This window comes from Medicago truncatula, chromosome 6, assembly GCF_003473485.1.
Source record: "Medicago truncatula cultivar Jemalong A17 chromosome 6, MtrunA17r5.0-ANR, whole genome shotgun sequence".
NCBI lineage: Eukaryota > Viridiplantae > Streptophyta > Magnoliopsida > Fabales > Fabaceae > Medicago > Medicago truncatula.
Window position 1 is genome coordinate 23,689,655 of NC_053047.1, and position 21,266 is coordinate 23,710,920.

Consider the following 21,266-nt stretch of genomic DNA (forward strand, 5'->3'; position numbering starts at 1 on the left):
TAATATAAAATATATTTACTCGTTTCGTTATTTATAGTTTTAAAGATCGAATATATAAATATTTATAATCATAACGTATCTAATTTATTTAAAATCATTTTCCTCGTCGTTTTAGTTTACGACGTTTCTACGAAAAATATTTACAATTTATTTTTGTGCTAGACATTATTTAAAGATATTAAAAATATTATTTATAAAAAAAATTATAGGAGTATTTTGTAGTACTTTTTTAAAATAAAAAAATAATAATTTTTAATACGGGCCGGCCATTTTAGTCCGCGACCCGTGTAGGGTCGGACTCGGATACTATATTTCAAGCCCGTTTTCCAACCAGAATTTTTGGCTCAATCCGCTAAAGCCTGAAGTCCTTTAGGCCCGACCCGTTCGTTTTAACAGCTCTAGATAGAAATTTATCTTTTAAGGTCAACATACGAGAAATCCAGGTTTTAGACCCCGACGGTTACATACAGTCTAATTCTAATTTATACATGTGCCAATTTATTTGATTGTTTCCTGTCTTATATTTACCAAGAATAAAAAAATAAAATCAAAAGGAAATCACATAAATTGGACGCATATCTTGTTCTTTAGGCACTTGTTTGTTGTTTGGTAGTATTTTCTCCTCCTTAGGCTTTTGAAATGAGTTTTTTGTTTTTGGAACAACCTTTGTTTTTTGGTACAAGGCTCTTGAAATGAGTTTGAGGATTTTTTACACTGGGATTTATCAATACTATTTTGTCATTAATAAAATTACATGATGCAAATTTACATAGCCTACCAGAAAATGATCAATGACAAGAAACACATATATGTAATTAAATTATCAAATTTACAAAGCCTACCAGAAAATTACTTTATAACTATAAATTATATAGTCAAAATAGAACACATTTTATGTGTAATTATTTAAAGCAACTATATAGAGAATTAAAGACTCTCCAAACTATATAGCTCAAACTTTATTTAGACACCCTTCAAATAACACATATATTTAACTACTACAAGATACATATAAACGGGGTGATCTTGATGAGCTTGATTATATTCATCATGTTCTTCAAAAGAGATGGTGGTGCTTCTTTCCATGTGCTTCCTCATCTTCTTTCTTAGCTTCTTTTTTCTCATGATGTTCATGGAAGACAAAACCACCAGATCCCACAGCGGCAGCCGCCGCAATCTCCTCTTCTATCTTATGCTTGTGAGCATGCTCTGGGTCTTTCTTGGCCTCGTGCTATCATAAATCAAAATCAATTGCAAATTCAATTTTATTATTATGTAATCGGTTTTTCTAACGTGTTGGACAGCATGCATGTTGCATATGATGAACTTTATCAGTTATACTAAGTTTTTTCATGAATTATTCCCTTAATTTATTTTATGAATTTTAAATCAAAAAATAAAAATTATGAATTAATTTCTTTCTAAAGTTTAATTTGCTAGCACAAATAAAATTATGTGGATAATTTATGAAAAAAAGTAACAAAAAGAAAAATGGATAATATTTTGTTTCTTTTATTTAAAAAATTGATATTTATGCTTATCATATACTAATGATAATTTGTTTTAGTTCAAATTTTCAAGAAAAATATTATATTTATTTTTATGCAGGAAAAATAAATAATATATGAAATTAAAGGGTCTTGACCATCTAATATGAACCTCTAACATACCCTTTAAAAAAAATTAACTTCTAACAAATGGTCCAAAAGTGGGGCTTAATTATTTTTAACAAATTTTAATAAACTATTATCTCTCTTCCCCTTTTTTATTATTATAAAATTAATTTTTTTTACTAAACCCTGTGAAAGTATCAACTTATGCAATTTGTGCAAGAGTTCAATAATTTAGAGATTTTTAGAAATAGCATTTGATGTTTTTTGTGTTTGTTTACTTCAATGAAAATCAATTTAAAAAAAAAAGTCATTTATAAAAAATAAGTAGCAAAATATTAAGAAAAATATTATTACCATGGCATAAACACCAGCAGCCGCAGTACCAAGCTCACCAAGGTGCTCAAGATGTTTGTGATGTTTCTCCTCTTTTCTATAGTCAACTTCTTCAACATAGCCAGACTTATCTTCATGGTGGAAATGGTGGTGGTGCTTCTCCTCAGCCATGATGGATTGAATTAGGGAAAAAATGAGTAATTAATAAGAGATGAATCAAAGTAATGGGTTTATGGTAGAATGAGAAAGTTAGAAAGGACATGTGACCTATTTATAAGTTGTAATTGGATGATTAAGTTAACTTTGAGTTATTGGTTTGGTTAATGTGTAGATTTCTTGGTAGGCCATACATTATTTTCTTTTTGACCGAAAAACTCTTGCGTCCCCTACATATCCATATGATTCAATTTCCAAATTATTTTACTCTCTCTCCCCAAACATGTGAAGAAAAGAAAATTGTTTTCTTCTCCTTCATTTGATAAAAAGTGGTGATTTAGAGTTAATTTTATACTTGAAAGAACCTCTCTTGATCGTTTTTTTTATTTCCTTTATATAAATAAATCATTTTTAGATGTATTAGTTTTTTCTTTTCTTTTCTTTCGTGATTTCGTCGCCATAGCATAGTAGTCAATAGCGCCGCTATAGCCGCCGTGCGGTGCGGTGCGGTGCGTTGCAGTGTCGGAGCGCTACGCAACAAGCCATAGCGTTGCAGTGTGAGATAGCGGCGCAACGGTTTGTAGCTGTTTTGCGGTCTAGAACTGCTATTTCATTTTAAAGAAAATACAAAATTGTCCTTGGTTTAAAAAAAACAATGGTATTTTTGTAAAATTTCCTCTGCTTTTTTGCTATTCTGTAAAACTTCTTCACCTCTGCTGTAAATCTTCCTCTACTTTGTCTTGTTTGCTCTGTTATCCTGTTATTTTTTTGTTTAACAATCTCAAAACTATGTTGTCTTGTTACTTTTTTGTTCTAGTTTTCTTTGTTATTATTGATTCCAAACTCCATTCTGCTCTCTCTGTTTCTGTTTGTAGTTTGTACAAACAATCCTCTATTTTATTCATATAACTGTCTCTGCTCTCTCTGGTTCTCTTGGCTCTTCTCCCTTGTTCTTGGTTTTTCTCCCAAAACTTGTTTTACGTGAAACTGCTTTTGACTTCTCCTTTTTCCTAACTCCTATTCTTAACTCCCCTTTATTTTAATTAACTTTCTCTTAATTCTATTAATTCTAATTTAATCCTCAAACTCCAAAATAATAATAATTCCCACTTATTCTAATTAATACTACAATAAATCATATAATAAAATATAACACATCACATAATCAACAATAATTATTTAAAATCATATAAAAGACTCTAAATAAATCAGAAATAATTAAAATAACGACTAGGGCGTTACAAGTTGCTCTAGGTAGTCCAGCCAAATTGGTGAATCTATATCTATATAATATAAATTTAGGACCTATTTCATGTTCCTTTATGGAAATAATTTTCTCTTCTTTTGGTGTTGACATGTGGCACTCTTCCTCAAGCATTTGAATTTCACTCAAGTCTCAACATGTGGCACTCTTCTATATAGCATCCTCAACATATTTTTTTTTTTGAGAGAGCATCCTCAACATTTGAATTTCAATAACTTTCCGTATTAATTTTTGGAACCATATATATCATTTATTAATGTTATGCAATATATAAATTTAATAATAATTTTTCTAATAGAAAATATTATTGTAACATTGACCGATTGAGGCCTTATCAAATTGATTTTTTTTGGCCAATCCATTAGTCTTTTTTATGAACTAATGAAATTAAAGAAATCAACTAACTTTTATTCTTATTTTCATGATGATAATGTTATTTTTTTTTTTTTTAAGAAAATGATGATAATGTAATAATAATATTGAGAGACAATTTTATTATCGTATATTTAATAACTATCAAGGAATGTTTTTTTTATGAGGTAGATTAAAAAAATTAATTTTAACGAGATTGTTTAAAATAATATGATATTTCAATTATAATATCTATTTTTTTTGGTTGATTGGAATAAAAATGGGAATTGGAATTCTTTTGAATTAATATTGTATCATTGGTCAAACAATATCATAAATGGTTGATTGCTTAGATTGGTTATTCGTGCATCGGAAAATAAAATCATGCAAATAGTATCATGGCTGATTGCTTAAATAATATCATGCAAATAAATATCATAGATGATTTATAATGGTTGATTGCTTAAATTATGGTCAAATAATATCATAACTGATTGGAAAAGATATTATTTACTTATGATGTGTGACCTTTTTCTTTGACCAGAAAAAAAAAGTTTTTGGAACCAAAATTGGCATTTAGATGGTAAGTGAAATTAAAAACAAAAATAAAAAAATAGTACCGAAATTTTTTATAATCCAATATTACTTTTTTATTAGAATGCAGTAGTACCTTACACGTAAATGATATTCTTATATTTTTTTTTTTTAAGGAAAAGAATATGCTTACTTATAATTGACATTTAGGCAGTAACAAAAGAAATGACATTTAGATAGTAACTGAATATACATTAACCTTAAACCAAAAAAAATGGGAATTGCTTAATAGCTAAAAAAAAAAAATATTTTAAGACCTTTCCTCTAAAATCGCAAAAAATCATTAAACAGATTGAATGCAGTAAAATTGATAGTCCTTTTTTTTTAATAAAGTAAAATTCCTAGTCCTATTTAGTTTTTTTTTCAAATGCAAATCATTTAAAAAAAAATTATATTTTGCTTAATAGCTAAGATATGAGCTCAAATTTGATTGGTTAAGTTACATGTCGTTGTTTTATGTAATTGTCCTCTAAAAGCTATTATAAATTTGACCTTTTGGCCAACAAATTCTTCACACCACAACTCCTATTTTCTTTGCGTAATTTTCGTATCTCTCAGTTAAACTAAAATGGCACCAAAGATCGACTTGATTTCTAATATAACCCCTTCCAAAGAAAACTGGAATATCAGGGTTCGAGTCGTTCGCCTTTGGTTTGTGAGAGATATGAAAAAGGATTAACTTCCTTACTCATTGGAAATGGTTTTAATGAACAATAAGGTTGTTTGATTCCATTTTTTTTGTTTTTATCTTTTTTTTACCAATAATTTTCTGTTTATGTTGTGTGTAACTATATGAAGGAGTTCATTTTTTTTTATATATATGAAAGAAATAATTTGGCGCGATTATATCAATAATTTTTGTTTGACTCCTTGGAATTTTTTTTGTTTATATCCAATTAATTGTTTATAATTTTTTGTCTGGCTGTTATTCTTTTTTTCTTTCATTTTTATATTATTTTATCCGTAATTGTATTAGGCCATTTTTTTCGATAAAGATGACACCGGTTGAAATCGTTTCTGATATCTCCCATTCGCATCACGAAATTTGGAGTATCAATGGTCGAATCATGGTTGATTTATTTTACATTTCTATCTTCATTTATAATTATAGCAAGTGTATATTCTTTGACCGATATATATATATTTTTTTTTGAATGCAATCATAATGAATAACAAATAATTTTTTTTTTATGCAATCGAAAGGAGCAATTTTTAATTTCCTAAATGAGATAACCTTTTTTTTAGGAAACCAAATCGAGATCTTTTACATCAATTTTTTTTCTCTAAATTAATCATATCACTTATTTATATTATAAAATGTTTTATTATCTAAATTAAAGTTGTTCCTTTTATTTGATAGGGTGACCGAATCAATGCGTTGTAAGACGTACTCTCATATACAAGTATGAGAAGGAGCTGAGGGAGGACCGTGTTTTTTCCATTGGGAATTTTAGTGTTGCCTCTAATGTGGGATCGTATAGGACGGCGAGACACCCTTATAAGATTAACTGTCAGTATGGTACTAAAATAAAACAATGTGATGATAAGTTTGTTTCTGCTGACATCTACGTGATCAGTGATCCTCGCGAAATCTTTCAATCTGAATATGATACGGATTACTTGATCGGTAAGCTAACCAAAAATAGTATTATCAATTAAAGCAAATCTGGTCTTTTATAAAAAGGAATCATTTTTTTAATCTTGGATGATATTCTTTTCAGATGTTATGGGTAAGTTGAAAGTTGTTGGTGTTGAAAAGTCATATACTCGCAATGGATCTCAATCGAAGATGATTTCTATTGAGTTGGATTACGATGGGTACACCCTGTTTGTTCCTTATGTTGATGAGTTGAATGCTTTTCTTGCATCTAGTGAAACCGATAATGTTGTTGTTGCTGTCCAATTAACCAAGATCAAGATCTTTCAAGGTATAATTACTTTATGTGCATGTCATCATTTATTTGTTGTTGACTTTATAATCATCTAACGAGTTATTTTTTCTCAATTTATATATCCAGGTCAGGCGACGATACAAAATACTATTAATGCAACAAAGGTGTTGTTCAATCCAACTTTCACTGCTGCTCTTCTATTAAAGAAGAGGTAATTAAACGAGATTATGGTTTTTTGTATTCACTAAATGAGATTGTGATGTTAAGGCGTCTACGTTTAAACTCATGAACCTTTTTATGGTTAATACTTGGTATGTATCTAATTATGTTTGTTATGCATGTTTGTAGGATGGTTGAGAACGATGATTCTCCGTCACCGGGCATTTTTAAAATTACGGAGGCATCTAAGGTTAGCGTTGAGGAGGACTTTCTCAATTTGTCCCTGATGACCACTGTTGAAGGCCTTAAGGAGGTAATTCAGAAAAAACAAGTTTGTTTCACTTACATCGTGAACTTAATTTTTTTTGTTTTTTTAAGGAACATGGTGAATTTAATTAAACACCATACAAGGTGTGATACGATGAACTGTACAAAGTTCTTATTTATTTTTTCCTGATTTGCGTAGGGGTATTAGTTACTTTCAGAATTAACGTTATCTTAATGGTCATTCCTTATAAAATGAATTCTCTCTTTTTGGCAATAATATTTGTATTGTTTTGTAACGTCGTTCCTTATAATCAGAATTAACGTACTTACAAAATAAAAGAGATTTTTTTTAATAAGTGTGTGCCCACAATCAGAATTAATTTAATTGAGGAACCGTGACATTCATAATTAAGTTGTAGATGTGCCCACAATCCTCAATGTTTTTTTGTTACGATGGTAAAAAATGTTAAATAATATTTTAGTCTTAATCAGATAGATCTCTTTTTTCATTAATTGTGCATGATAGCAATCTCTATTTAATTAATTAAATATTTTCAAGAAAATTAATTAAATATTATATAAATTTCTTCTCTTTTATGTATAAATGCGTGACATAAAACATCTGCCTTGCCTGCATTTATTTGTTCTAATTGTGTATTTGTTGATTTTTTAAAGGAGAAATTTTTTGCGGTGTTTGGCACTGTGAATGTTATTGTTGATGATTCGGATTGGTGGTATACGTCTTGCGTCGTCTGTAACAAAAAGGTGTACCCTGATGAGAAGATTTACTTTTGTTCGAAATGCAATAAGCATGTGTTGAATGTGACACCCATGTTTCTTTTTTTTTTAGTACCGGAACATTTGATAATTAATTGATGGATGATTCAACTTACTTTGTTAAGATTGCAATATTCATAGTCGTTTTTTAATGTGGTTAGGTACATGATCAAGATGAAGGTTGTTGACCACACTGATTTCGCTACTTTTGTTTTATTTGACCGCGATGCTGCTGAGTTGTTTAAGAAGACTTGTGCTGATATGATTGAATCTGGTGGAATGGTATAATTTTTTTTGTTTATATTGATTAATTATTTTTTTATTTTTCAAGTAGTATTTTATTTATTTTTTAAGTATTATTATGACACCGTCTTTGTCTGCATAATAAATTGATGAAGGTATACATTGTAATACTATGCGGTATACATTCTTGATGGTTATTTATTTTTTAAATAAATTATTGCACCATTTTCGTCTTGAAATAAATTATGACATCATTGTTATCACGATTTTGGGGTATCAAGTCATTAATTAGGCTTGAACCTTTCAATCTTTGATATTCTCTATTTTTTCTTGGGAAGGGCAAAATTGAGAAAACCCTTAGAAATTCTAAGTTCGGGGGTCGTTTTCATTACGGGAAGGTGTTAGGCACCCGCAATGACTATAATACTCTATAGGAGCCGTTTTCTTAGTTTTATGTCTACGCTTTATTTTTAATGCTATTTATTGAAAAAAGAAGTTGTTTATTTAGGTTAAGAATGGAGGGAGGAAAATGTTTGAAGTTTTGTTTTATTGGACTTGGAGAAGTTTTAACCTCATGCCTACATACCCTTTTAAGGGATCAAACTCCATGTAGTTCTCTTTCAAAAATGTTTTTGTGTGTTTGATTGATTTTAGTTTTTGTTGGAAAATGGTTTTGAAGAAGAGAAAGAAGCCGTAAAGGCATGAGAAAAAGTAGTGAAGAGTTGGTTCAATTTTTAAAAGGAAAATGTCTAAGTAGAAGTTAGAGTTCATTGAGGTTTTGATTAAGAAAATAAAGAGAAAAATTCAATGGAGTTTTGACTCCAAGGTTTATTTGGAAAAATTTTCAAGTGATGGAATTTGCTTGTTTTTTTTGGAAAATTGACATTTTTCTAAGTGTCGTGTTTCCTAAGCATACATCTAAAGCGGTAAACATACAACGTGTGTGCGTGTCGGTGCTTGTGTCGGTGTACATCATTAGAGAGTCCATTGTCCGTTACATTGGCCCTAGTTTACATTCTATGGTCTTGCGAGAAATTAAAAGGAATTTTAAACTACCTAAAATATTACATGACATTTTAACATAGAATTAAAGGAAAAATAATGCCTAAGCTATGAGAAATTGAGATGAAAGAGGTAAGATGCTCATGAGGTGAATGAAATAAGAAATGAAATGGTTAGTAATATAAGGCATAAAAATGGTAAAAAAGGTAAACAAAATTGAATAGGATAGCAAAAAAAGAAAAGAGCAATGAAGTGAAATAAAATGGCAAAATATACCTAGAATTTGTTATAACACTTAGACATGCACATGACCTATAATTCTCTCATCATAGCAATGTTAAAGAGGTTTGATTTTGAGCTATAATGTGAGGATAATAAGGACACATACAAGCCAAGCATTATGACATATTTCTAGAGATACTTTGCACTTTATTTCTTGACAAAAACACACATTACTTGCAAAACAAGAAAAATGAAAATTCACATCACACAAACAGTAAACCACACATAGGATCAGAGACATATTCATCATGAAATTGCATATTAATCACTCATATCATGCCAAAACCTCATGAAAGGATTATAGCAAGAAAATTCACAAGTTTAATAAAAAAAAATGACCAAATCAACAAGAAAATATCACATACATTTTTATCATTTTTTAACACGTGAAAACATCACAAAAGCATCAAAAATACATCAAGAAACATATAGGAATTTTTAGGAATTTTTTGCAAGAAAATTGGACAAGCAGAGGGTGCAGATAGCAAGAAAACAAGGTGCAAATAGCTTGAAATAAGAAGAAAAAAAAAGAAATAACCAAACTGAAAACCCAAGCCCAAAACCCATGGATCTGGATGCACAGGGAGCGTTGGATTGATCCAGGAAGCTAAACCCTAGATCTAAAGGCTCAGAATGAAGGGAAAGAACCAGAAATAAACCGGACCGGTTCAGTTGTTTATATAAAGGCTTATGGACCGGTTTTTTTTCATTTCTTCCTCTCCTTTCTCTCTCTTCTCTCATTCTAGTGAGAGAAGGTCTCAATTCTCTCCTCCCTCTCTCTCGCCGGAAACCGCAAATGGAAGATGATCTTCATCTTCTCCGGTGAGGTTTATTCCTCCGGCGTGGTGGCCGGCCGCCCAAGGGAGGCGGCGCCGCCGCCGGAGTTGAACAAACTTCTCCGTTTTCGAAATTTTTTACATTTTTGGATATCCTTTTTTGTTCTAAACACGAATATGGCACTGGATTTTGCATGCAAAGCTCGAATCAACGTAGATCTACATTTCCTTTTTCACGTTTTTCGATTTTTTTTTTTGATTCTTTTTTAGTTTTTTGAATGAAAGCTTTTAGAACTCCATAGATCTACACTTGATTCGCCTTTGTTGATGTTCTTGAGAAAGAAAGATGAAGTTTGAGTTTTACCTGTGATTTTCGGTTGGAGATTTCGAATATGTTCTTCGGAAAACTTCGATTTGATTCTGTTTGTTGATTTTCTGACTTGAAACCGAAAATAAATCGGTGTTCTTCTTTTTCACCGGTTCGACTTTTCTTTCCCTCTTCTTCTTCCTCAAAAAACGCCTCTGCGATCGTGCTTGAGTTTGCCGCTTTCAGTGGTGAATTCGCACTTGAATTGCAGAGCAAAACGATTCAGTGATGAAGATTCTTTGATGAATCTCTGAGAATCGAAAAGAAACTGATGAATTTGTGATGATTTTCGGTTTTGGAAAGTTAGGGCTTTTTGTGAATGTTCTTGATGATTTTTCTGTTTTGATCTAACTGAATGGAGAGAGAAAGTTGAAATCTGTTTTTGCTGAGGTGTCAATGACTTTGTGGATCTGTGCAGATTTATGCTATTTATAGGCTGCCATGTGTGTTTCTGAACCAATGAGAAAAGGACATCTGTTTTGGACTTAGGGACTTTCCTGCAAAAAATAAGAAAATTGGAGGACTGGACTGCAATTAAAAAAAAAGGACTTAAAAATGCAATTTTAAAAGTTTTGGACTAAAATTGGTAATTTGGAAAAAACGTAAAGTGAAACCAAAAATAAAATCAACAAAAAGACTAAAATGAACCAGTTACAAAAATGAGGTGTTTTAAAATACCTCTCTGCCGAAATTTTGACAGGAAAAGACCAAAATGCTCCTAGGGACTAAACTGCTGACCCAAACTGACTCAGATGCAATTTTTGAAATGGTTTTTTAAACAAAGGCTCAACAATGATTTGTACAGACAAGTTGAAAAGACTCAGAGGCAAACACAGGGACTAAAATGGGTTCCACTGCAGGAAATGACCAAAATACCCTTTTGTATGATTTTTGAAATAAAATGCAAGAAAAGTAATGCGATGTTTCAGAGAGTTTTCAAATGACTTATAATGCAAGAAAAGACACTTTGAATAGTTTTATGCAGGAAAATCATGCTTGAACGTACTTTGAGACAGAAACAGTAAAATATGCAGATAAAAAGAGAGTAAAGGTTCAGAGTAAAACAACAGCGAATTGACAAATATCAGTGTTAGAAAAGAAATTTGAACGAGTATTTTTAGGTCCAAAATCAGGGTATAACAGCTGCCCCTATTTAAGTTTCTTTGTCCGGAGGGTCAAGAGACGGAGTCTTTGGCTTGACGGGACGAAGATACTTAAATATTAACATTTGCACTGTGTTTGGACGTAAAAATACGCTTGCACATTTTCAAATATCATGAATGCCATGTGTAACGCCCTCTTTAATTATTTAATTATTTAATTGAGTCTAGAATTTATTAAAAAGAGTTTAGAATATATTTATATGATTATGTGATTTATTAAGTGGCTTATTATATTATTTAATAGAATAAGATTAGAAAATAAAATAATATTGAGTTTAGGGGTTGTTATGAGATTTTAGAAAGTTTGGGGGAAGAAAGAGAAATATGATAAGATAGATGGTGGAGTTATAAGTAAGAAAGACCTAGTTTAGAAAAACAGTACGTACGACCAATTTTGGAGAAAAGGGAGAAAAAGCCAAGAGAAGGGAGAAGCACATAGAGGCTGCGATTTTCTTATTCTAAGGTAAGGGTGGGACTAACATTCAATCTTCTTAAGCCTATGATTCTGAAATTGGATTTAACATGTAGTTTTGGGAATTTGGGAAATTAGGGTTAGAGGTTGTAATTCGTTGATTAGATGTTGGAGACCCGTTGAATTAATGAAGAAATAGTGTTCATACCTTAGATTGTTCATAGTACAATGATTAGAACCAGTTTTGGGTTTGGGTTGATGAAAACTGGAATTTTCGCTTGAAGATTCGGTGTCTAAACGTTTTGCAAATAAGTGATTATGTGAGGTTTTGGAAACCGATTTTTGGGTGGTTTAAACTTGAATTTTTCTATAGATTATGATAGGGCTAAGTGTCAGGAGCGTTTAGGCGAAAACGGCATCGAAAACGGGTTAACGGTTTGGTTTTTATGAGCGAAAACGTGAAGGTTGAAAATCTGAAGTCGTCTGTCGAATCTGGAAAAATCGTGCCACGATGGGAGACCAACGTGCCACGATTTTGTCATCCGAGAAACCCTAAAAATGCAATTTCCTTCACTCCAAATGCTTCCAAACTTCTTCCTAAGTGTAGGGACTTTATCCTAACCATCTAGAGATGTTTTTAGGAAAGAAATAACCTTGTATAAAGGGTCTAATGAGTTGTTGAGAGTTGAACCTTAGGGTAGTTATGAATATTAATGATGATCTGTGAAGCTGATTTATGATGATTTGATGTTGATTAAATATAATTGCTGAATTATATGCTTAATATTATTGTTTCGTGAAATCTCACCCCTTCTGCTTGGAAATGTTGCTCTTCGTATGAGTAACTTGCAGGTGATCGTTAGTAGGTTGCTGGTGTTGCTGTCGTGAGTGACTTATTCCTCACTGAGTCTTAGGATGCTCTGATACGTAACGGGATGGGATCTTTTGTGGCTATTTTCTATTCCTTTACGTATTGCTTATGTTTTAATAAGGCCTGCGTGCCAAAGACTTACTTATGTTAATGAATTAAATCCGCTGCTAAGTTTGAATTAATACGTCTATGATTTTTGGAAAGATAATTAGTTAATTATCTCATTTATGATTTTTAAGAAGTGTAACATTCCGTTATGTGTTGAATACTCTGATATTTGTTATGAAATTTTTAAGTTGGGAAAACGGGGTGTTACACCATGCAACATTTGGATTATGAATGCAAGACAAATGAGAGTTGGAACTAACAAAAGATGTCGTATCCATTGCGGGATTGGTAGACATTGGCAAGATAACAGATAACAGGGTAGGTAGGGAACTAGAAACAAATTGACGGGTACAAGCTGCTCTTGGATTGAGCTGGGCACTTGACCGGGAATAAAGGCAGACAGACAGGTGCGAGTTGTTCTTGGATTCGAACTGGTCACTCGACCAAAATCATAGACGCATAGACAGGTACGAGCTGTTCTTGGATTTGAACTGGTTGCTCGACTGGGGTCATGGAAAAGTAGATAGGTACGAGTTGTTCTTGGATTCGAACTGGTCACTCGACCGAAAACAAAGGCAAATAGACAGGTGCGAGCTTGTTCTTGGATGCGAACTGGTTACTCCACCGGAGACAAAACAAACAGACAGGTGCAAGCTGTTCTTGGATTTGAACTAGCCACTTGACCGGACAGAAACAAATAGACAGGTACAAGCTGTTCTTGGACTTGAACTAGCCACTTGACCGAACAGAAACAAATTCACTAGGGATTAGTTTTTTGACAAAATATAGATTGAAATTGACTTGACATCGATTTGATTTGAAAGGTAGAAATTGACCAATATTATTGGCTCACAAGATTTTGATAGAGAACCTGACATAAGTATTGAATTGAGATTGATGTTGATATTGGAAATGTAATATGCATGGATGATATAACAGTTTTATCAAATGTATGGGGGCACGTAATATGCATGATTATGCATGTATGAATGCTTGTAATGCATGACTGTTGGTAGTTTGTAGACACAGTTTCGCAGAGACAGACAAGACATTGGAGTATTGGGCACGTAGCGGCTCGTGCTATATTACACATTCTTGGAAATCCTCTTTGGAGATAACGTCGTTGGGAGACGTATCGGAACCATGGACGAGGGCAGGTGGCTATGCAATTTGCTGGGGATAGAATCTCGGAAGACTCTGCTGGGGATAATGCCGTCATCGCTGGGCATTTCAGTGATGGGTGTACCGTGGATGTCGCATCTATGGTCAATGCTTTTTGCATGTTATTTTCTCAATTTTTCATCATTATATTCATTTTTTTTTGTTTTTTTTTGCATCCCATTTTTGCCTGGGTCACCCTTTCGGGTTTTCGATCCACCGGGGAAATAAATTCTTTTCATTGCCCCATTTTTGCCTGAACTGCCCTTTCGGTTTGTCAGTCCAGCGGGGTGCTAATTTTTGCCTAAGCCGCCCTTTTGGGTTTTCAACTTAGCGAGCCTATTCATTTTCATGCATTTTCATTCTGTTTTTTCATTCTTGCCATTGACCACAGACTATCCCGGGGAAGAGCCTGCTTGTAACACATATTGAAATAGACACCAACATACACTCGCTCATGCATGTTTCGTTTGAATGTACCCTGTTGCTCAGGTTTGCTTTCAAAATAGATAAAAAAAAACTTTTTCAATTTTCAAGATGTTTGTTTCAAGCATTTGTCATTATCAAAATAGAAAGAAAATGTTTTTTTGTACATAGCTTTGAAAGTAGAAAGATAGTAGAGTTTCAAACAAAAGCACAGGCTCAAATTGATGTATAAGAGTGGTGGTCAGCCGAAGGCGTGACTCCCACGGATTTACAAAGCTTGGAAAATGGTAATTTTATTGGTTGGTGGTACATTGAACACAGTAATCACTACATTTCCTAGAAACTTTGAATTCGCAAGCACAGGAGCTTCTGATGAGGATGGTCATTAACAGCTGCAGATGCCCCAAGGGGATGGTGGTTGGCCAGATATAGTTACTTGCCTTTGGTTCAATCTCATTTTTGCATGAACCGCCCTTTCGGGTTTTCGGCTCATCGAGACACTCATTCTTGCCTGAGTTGCGTACAATCTCAGCGAGCTTTTCATATTTGTTTTTTTTTTTTTTTTTTTGTCCCTTATTTTTGCCTGGACCGCCCTTTCGGGTTTTCGATCCACCGGGAAGCGCATTTTTGCCTAGGCCGCCCTTTCGGGTTTTCGACCTACCACACCGTTCTTTTCATATATTTAGGCAAAGTATTTCTTGACTATATCAGCATTCACAGGATTTGGAAGTTCTACACCGTCCATGTGTGTAAGAATTAAAGCACCACCGGAGAAGGCCTTCTTGAAAACATAAGGACCTTCATAGTTAGGTGTCCACTTGCCCCTTGGGTCGGGTTGTTGGCTTATCCTCCTTTTCAATACAAGTTCACCTTCCTTGAATTCTCGAGGATGGACTTTCTTGTCAAAGGCAGTCTTCATTCTTGCTTGATATGACTGTCCACGAGCCATGGCATCCATACGTTTTTCCTCAACCAAATTCAACTAATCATACCGGCTTTGGCACCATTCAGCCTCGGATAACTTTGCTTCCATGATCACACGGAGAGATGGGATCTCCACCTCTAAAGGAAGGACTGCTTCCATACCATATACAAGAGAGAAAGGGGTTGCCCCGGTTGAACTGCGCACTGTAGTACGGTAGCCATGCAGAGCATAGGGTAACATCTCATGCCAGTCTTTGTAAGTGGTTACCATTTTCTGGACAATCCTCTTGATATTCTTGTTGGCGGCCTCAACTGCACCATTCATCTGAGGTCTATAAGGGGAAGAGTTATGATGCTCAATTTTGAATTCTTCGCAAAGAGCTTTCACCACATTGTTGTTCAGGTTAGTACCATTGTTGGTAATGATCTTGCTGGGAACACCATATCGACAGATGATGTTGTTCTTGATGAACTTAGCTACCACTTGCTTGGTCATATTGGTATAAGATGCCGCTTCAACCCATTTGGTGAAGTAGTCAATTGCCACTAAGATGAAACGATGACCGTTTGAAGCCTTCGGTTCAATTCTTCCAATCATGTCGATGCCCCACATGGAGAACGGCCATGGGGATGAAATAACATTGAGAGCGTGCGGAGGCACACGAATCTTATCAGCATAGATTTGACATTTGTGGCACTTTCTGGCGTGCTGGTAGCAGTCATGCTCCATGGTCATCCAGTAGTATCCTGCTCGTAACAACTTCCTTGACATAGTATGCCCTGTAGCATGGGTCCCGAAGGTACCGTCATGTACGTCATGCATTAACTGCTCCACTTCATGTTCATCAACACATCTTAACAATACCATGTCGTAGTTTCTTTTGTACATAATATCTCCATCTAGCAGGAATTTACTGGCCAATCTTCTTAGGGTCTTCTTGTCTTTGTTGGAAGCACCCGGTGGATACTCGTGGCTTAGCAAGAACTGCTTGATGTCGTAATACCAGGGTTTATTGTCAACCACATTTTCATCAGCCCGACTGATCATATCTTCAATAGTAAACACATGAGAAGGTCTTTCAAGGCGTTGCACTTTGATTATTGGCACATCATTCCAATGGTTTACTCGAAACATGGAGGATAAAGTAGCAAGAGCATCAGCCATTTGGTTCTCATCACGAGGGATATGGTGCAACTCAACCTTTGTAAAATATGTCAGCAAACGTCTCGCGTAATCACGATAAGGAATCAGCTTGGCATGGTGGGTCTCCCATTCACCCTTTATCTGGTTGATGACGAGTGCAGAATCTCCATAGATGTCGAGGTGTTTGATTCTCATATGAATTGCTTCCTCGATCCCAAAGATACATGCTTCATACTCAGCCATATTGTTTGTACATTCGAACAGAATCCGAGCGATAAAAGGAATGTGATGCCCCTGCGGGGATACAATGACTGCTCCAATTCCTTTGCCATAAGCATTGACAGCACCATCAAAGACTAATCCCCACTTGCAATTGGGATCTGGACCTTCACCAATCAACGGTTCTTCGCAGTCTTTTGATTTCAAATACATGATCTCTTCATCGGGGAAATCGAACTCAATTGGTTGGTAGTCATCAAGAGATTGGTAGGAAAGATGATCGGCGAGAATGCTACCTTTGATCGCCTTTTGAGTTTTGAACACAATATCATATTCAGACAAGAGCATCTGCCAGCGGGCAATCTTCCCAGTAACAGCAGCTTTCTCAAAGATATACTTTAACGGGTCCATTCTGGATATCAACCAAGTTGTATGATTCACCAAATAATGACGCAGGCGTTTAGCGGCCCAGGCCAGAGCACAACAAGTCTTCTCAAGCATTGTATACCGAGTTTCACAGTCGGTGAACTTCTTGCTTAGATAGTAGATAGCATGTTCTTTCTTTCCAGTCTCATCTTGTTGACCAAGTACGCATCCCATGGATTCATCAAATACTGACAAATACATAATCAAAGGCCTTCCTTCCACGGGTGGGACAAGGATAGGTGGTTCCAGCAGGTAATTCTTGATGCTATCAAAAGCTTCTTGGCATTCATCGTTCCATACAATAGGCTGATTCTTTCTGAGTACCTTGAAGATCGGCCCGCAGGTTGCGGTCATGTGAGATATGAATCGGGAGATGTAATTCAATCGTTTGAGGAAACCTCTGACTTGTTTCTCGGTCTGTGGAGCTGGCATTTCTCGGATGGCCCGGACTTTATCAGGGTCGACTTCAATGCCCTTTTGGCTGACAATGAAGCCTAGTAACTTTCCGGATCTGACACCGAACGTACATTTGTTAGGGTTCAATCGAAGCTTGTACTTTCTCAACCTTTCGAACATTTTTATCAAGTATTCAACATGTTGCTCCTCATCTGTTGACTTTACAATCATGTCGTCCACATATACTTCGACTTCTTTGTGAATCATGTCATGAAACAGAGTAGTCATCCCTCTTTGGTAGGTAGCACCAGCATTTATTAGGCCGAATGGCATCACTTTGTAGCTGAAAGTACCCCATGGGGTGATAAAAGATGTCTTTTCTCTATCTTCAGGGGACATTTTGATCTGATTGTAACCGGAGAAGCCGTCCATGAAGGAGAACACCTTGGACTGAGCAGTATTGTCAACAAGCACATCGATATGAGGTAATGGGAAGTTGTCTTTTGGACTGGCTTTGTTCAGGTCTCTAAAGTCAACACACATCCGGACTTTACCATCCTTCTTTGGCATAGGTACAATATTGGCAACCCATTCAGGATACTCGACTGTCATGAGAAAACCCGCATCAATCTGCTTTTGAACCTCACTCTTAATCTTGAGAGCCATATCTGGATGAGTCCTTCTCAATTTCTGCCTGACGGGAGGACATTCAGACTTTGTGGGGATCCGATGTTCCACAATCTTAGGATCTAGACCTGGCATATCTTCGTACGACCATGCAAAAATATCCGGGTACTCTCGGAGAAGCTGGATGATCTTCTTTCTAACCCCTTCCTCTAGAGCAGCACCGACCTTGATTTCTCGCTTGTTCTCTTCGGTACCTATGTTGATAAGCTCAATCTCTTCCTGATGAGGCTGAATGGCTTTCTTTTCTTGCTCGAGCAATCGAGTGATCTCATACGGTATGTCATCACCTTCCTCATCTTCGGCTTCATACACCGGGAATTCAAAATTTGGAGGAAACGTAGGGTTACTGTGTCCAACGGGTTTATTATGGCTCAATCTGCGTGAAATGGTTGGATGATTTTAGAAAGAGGTTTTTTATGCATATTTTTGAAATTAATAAGAAAATATAGATGTTTTGGTTTTTTTCTGGCATTACCATTATTTCCAAGGAAAAAAAAAAGCACTAAGAAAATGAAAGCCGTGAAAGAAACGACGATTTTTATTAATAACGGCGATGCCGAAACAAACATGCCCTTACAGAAAATATCACTTTCGCTTCAGGCAGAGCGAGAGGATTGTTATTTTGAAAAACAAAACACTTAAGCAACAAGACACATTACTCGGAAACATGCATGATTGAAGGAATGTCGATGGCATCCCAATCTCTCGCAACGCCTCCTGGTATAACAAACACAGGCCTAGGACCAAATCCAGTCGCCTCTTCAGTAATTGCATTAACAAACCCAGCGGTATGGAAAGTTCCTGTGGAGACACCTGATGTTGGGGAAAACCCGAGACCTTCTTTGTGCTTATTCTCACGGAGTTGTATTAACTTGCCCCAGCCGGCAGCCTGTCCTTCCTGAACAGCCTTCTGAGCGTCTTTTAAAGAAGCCATAGCAGTCCCAGTCTTCTTGAGCTCCGTACCTTCAATAGTCAAACCTTGAAAGGCAGTTCCTTCCGTAGATCCAGGTTCAATGCAAGAGAAAGATGACAGCTGGCTAACCAAATATGCCTCTTCTCCATGGACTGTAACAAGCTTTCCATTCTTCACAAATTTCAATTTCTGATGCAGGGTAGAGGTTACTGCGCCAGCATCGTGTATCCATGGTCTTCCCAGAAGACAGCTATAAGAAGCATTGATGTCCATGACCTGGAATGTGATCAGAAAGGTTTCAGGACTGATAGTCATTGGCAGATCTATCTCCCCAAGAACATTCTTACGGGATCCGTCAAGGGCTTTCACCAGAAAAGTACTTCTTCTCAAAGGAGTCTCTCGATAGCTCAACTGATTCAGAGTCGATTTAGGCATCACATTCAGGGATGAGCCAGTGTCCACCAGCACATTCGATAGCATACCGGACTTGCAATTCACAGAGATATGTAAAGCCAGATTGTGATATTTTCCTGCTTCAGGCAGCTTATCTTCGCTAAACCACAGGTTATTGCAAGCAGTAATATTTCCCACTATGCTGCCGAAGCGATCCACAGTGACCTCGTGATCCACATAGGCTTGTTCCAATACTTTCAGAAGGGTGTTCCTGTGAGCTTCGGAACTCAGGAGCAGAGACAAGATGGATATCTTTGACGGGGTTTGCAGCAGCTGATCTACAATCTTGTAGTCACTTCTCTTGATTAACCTCAAAATCTCGTCTAGATTGGAATCCTCTATAGACTGGCTTGGTTGGCTCGCATCTCTAGTAACAGGAGAAACATCGGTTAGAGTTGCTTTGTCAATGGGTGGGGTGGTAGGTGCATTTGCTTTCTTTTGGAACAACGGGGGACGGACCCTTCCGCTTCTCAGGGATGCTGTAGTTCCTTCGGCGATGTTGCTCACCATGGCCAAGGATGCCAAAGGCACTTCCACTCCGTTCTCAATCATGGTAGCATTGTACTTGTAAGGGATAGCCTTTTCTGAAGTATAAGGTACTGGTCCGGGCAACCTTATCACTAGAGGCTCAACATTCTCTTTCGAAGGTGTGCTCTTAACGGGCGGATCATGAAAGACTGGTACAATCACACAGACATCGCTGACAGTCAAATAATTGTCCTTCATCAAGCTCTGGATGTCATCTTGAACGACGTAGCACCCCAAAGGATTACGGAAGCATTCTGGGCAACTGGCATGATCATGGTCAAACAAAGAGGCTTGGCATAGCTTGATGTGTAGAGGCACCACAGGAGTTGCAACATTACGAACATCAAGTCTGGGAGCTTTCTCATATACCTCAATCATGTTTACAGCAGCGTGATTCGGAAGAGGATTGTCACGGACATGAGGGACATTGTTCTCAAAAGTTAACTTTCCTTGATCAATGAGCTTCTTCACAATGTACTTCAAAGCGTAGCATCCTTCGACATCATGACCCAGAGCACCTTGATGGAAATCACACTTGAGGTCAGAACGGAACCTGGGAGGCAACGGATCAGGTAGAGGCTTGCCCTGTCTGGTTGTGCAGTGCCCTCTGAGAAGTAAAGTCGGGAGTAACTCGGCATACAACATTGGTATCGAAGGAAAGGTAGGTCTAGCTTGTTGATGCTGTTGCTGTTGAACTGATGGCTGTTGTTGCATTTGCTGAACGACGGCGTTAACGGGTACCTGAGGTTGACCCGATAGCAAAGGATACTGATGATAGAATGGTGGAAAGAAAGGATGCTGAGAGTACGGCGCATATGGGTACGACGGAGGTAATTGGGCAGCATTAATAGGAGCAACAATAGCCATGGATTGACCAGCTCTGGCGGATACCATTCCTACTTCTGTTTCCTTCTTCTTATGATGTCCGTTACCATACCTCTTTGATGCATTCACGGAGGATTCAACTTTCTCGAATACAATAATTCCTTCTCTGACAGCTTCTTCTAGGCGAGTCCCCATGGTGACCATCTCAGAGAAGTTATTTGGAGCAGCAATGATCATTCTTTCGACATAATCCTTTTTCAGAGTTTTCAGGAATGTCTGAGTCATCTCTTCTTCATCAAGAGCGGGAGTGATGCGGGCAGCTGCCCCCTCCATCTCTGTGCATACTCGCGGAAGCTTTCATCTTTCTTTTGGGAGAGAGATCTGAGAAATTCCCTGTTTGGTTTCAATCTGGTATTAAACTCATAGTGGCTTTTGAAAGCAGCGGCTAATTCATCAAAGGTATGAACGTCATCTTTGCTCAAGCTAGTATACCATTCTGCAGCGTCTTCCATTAAGCTATCTTGGAAGCAGTGAATC

At 36.1% G+C, this 21,266-nt stretch overlaps 1 protein-coding gene across 1 annotated transcript; it reads right to left on the reverse strand.

The window, feature by feature from the left end:
* Positions 1-785: 785 nt before the first annotated feature.
* Positions 786-2,236, reverse strand: LOC25481241 (abscisic stress-ripening protein 1). Its single transcript, XM_013586271.3, has 2 exons — positions 1,968-2,236; positions 786-1,231 (listed from the first exon to the last, which is right to left on the reverse strand). Exons 1-2 carry the CDS (start codon positions 2,115-2,117, stop codon positions 1,058-1,060), a joined length of 324 nt encoding a protein of 107 aa, XP_013441725.1. The 5' UTR covers positions 2,118-2,236; the 3' UTR covers positions 786-1,057.
* Between the last annotated feature and the right edge of the window lie 19,030 nt (positions 2,237-21,266).

Bases quoted from the DNA above. Each gene is read 5' to 3' on its own strand.
- LOC25481241 (XM_013586271.3), bottom strand. From the start codon at position 2,117: ATGGCTGAGGAGAAGCACCACCACCATTTCCACCATGAAGATAAGTCT. The intron at 1,232-1,967 runs GTAATAATATTT...GATTTATGATAG, and splicing joins CTGCTGGTGTTTATGCCATG to CACGAGGCCAAGAAAGACCC.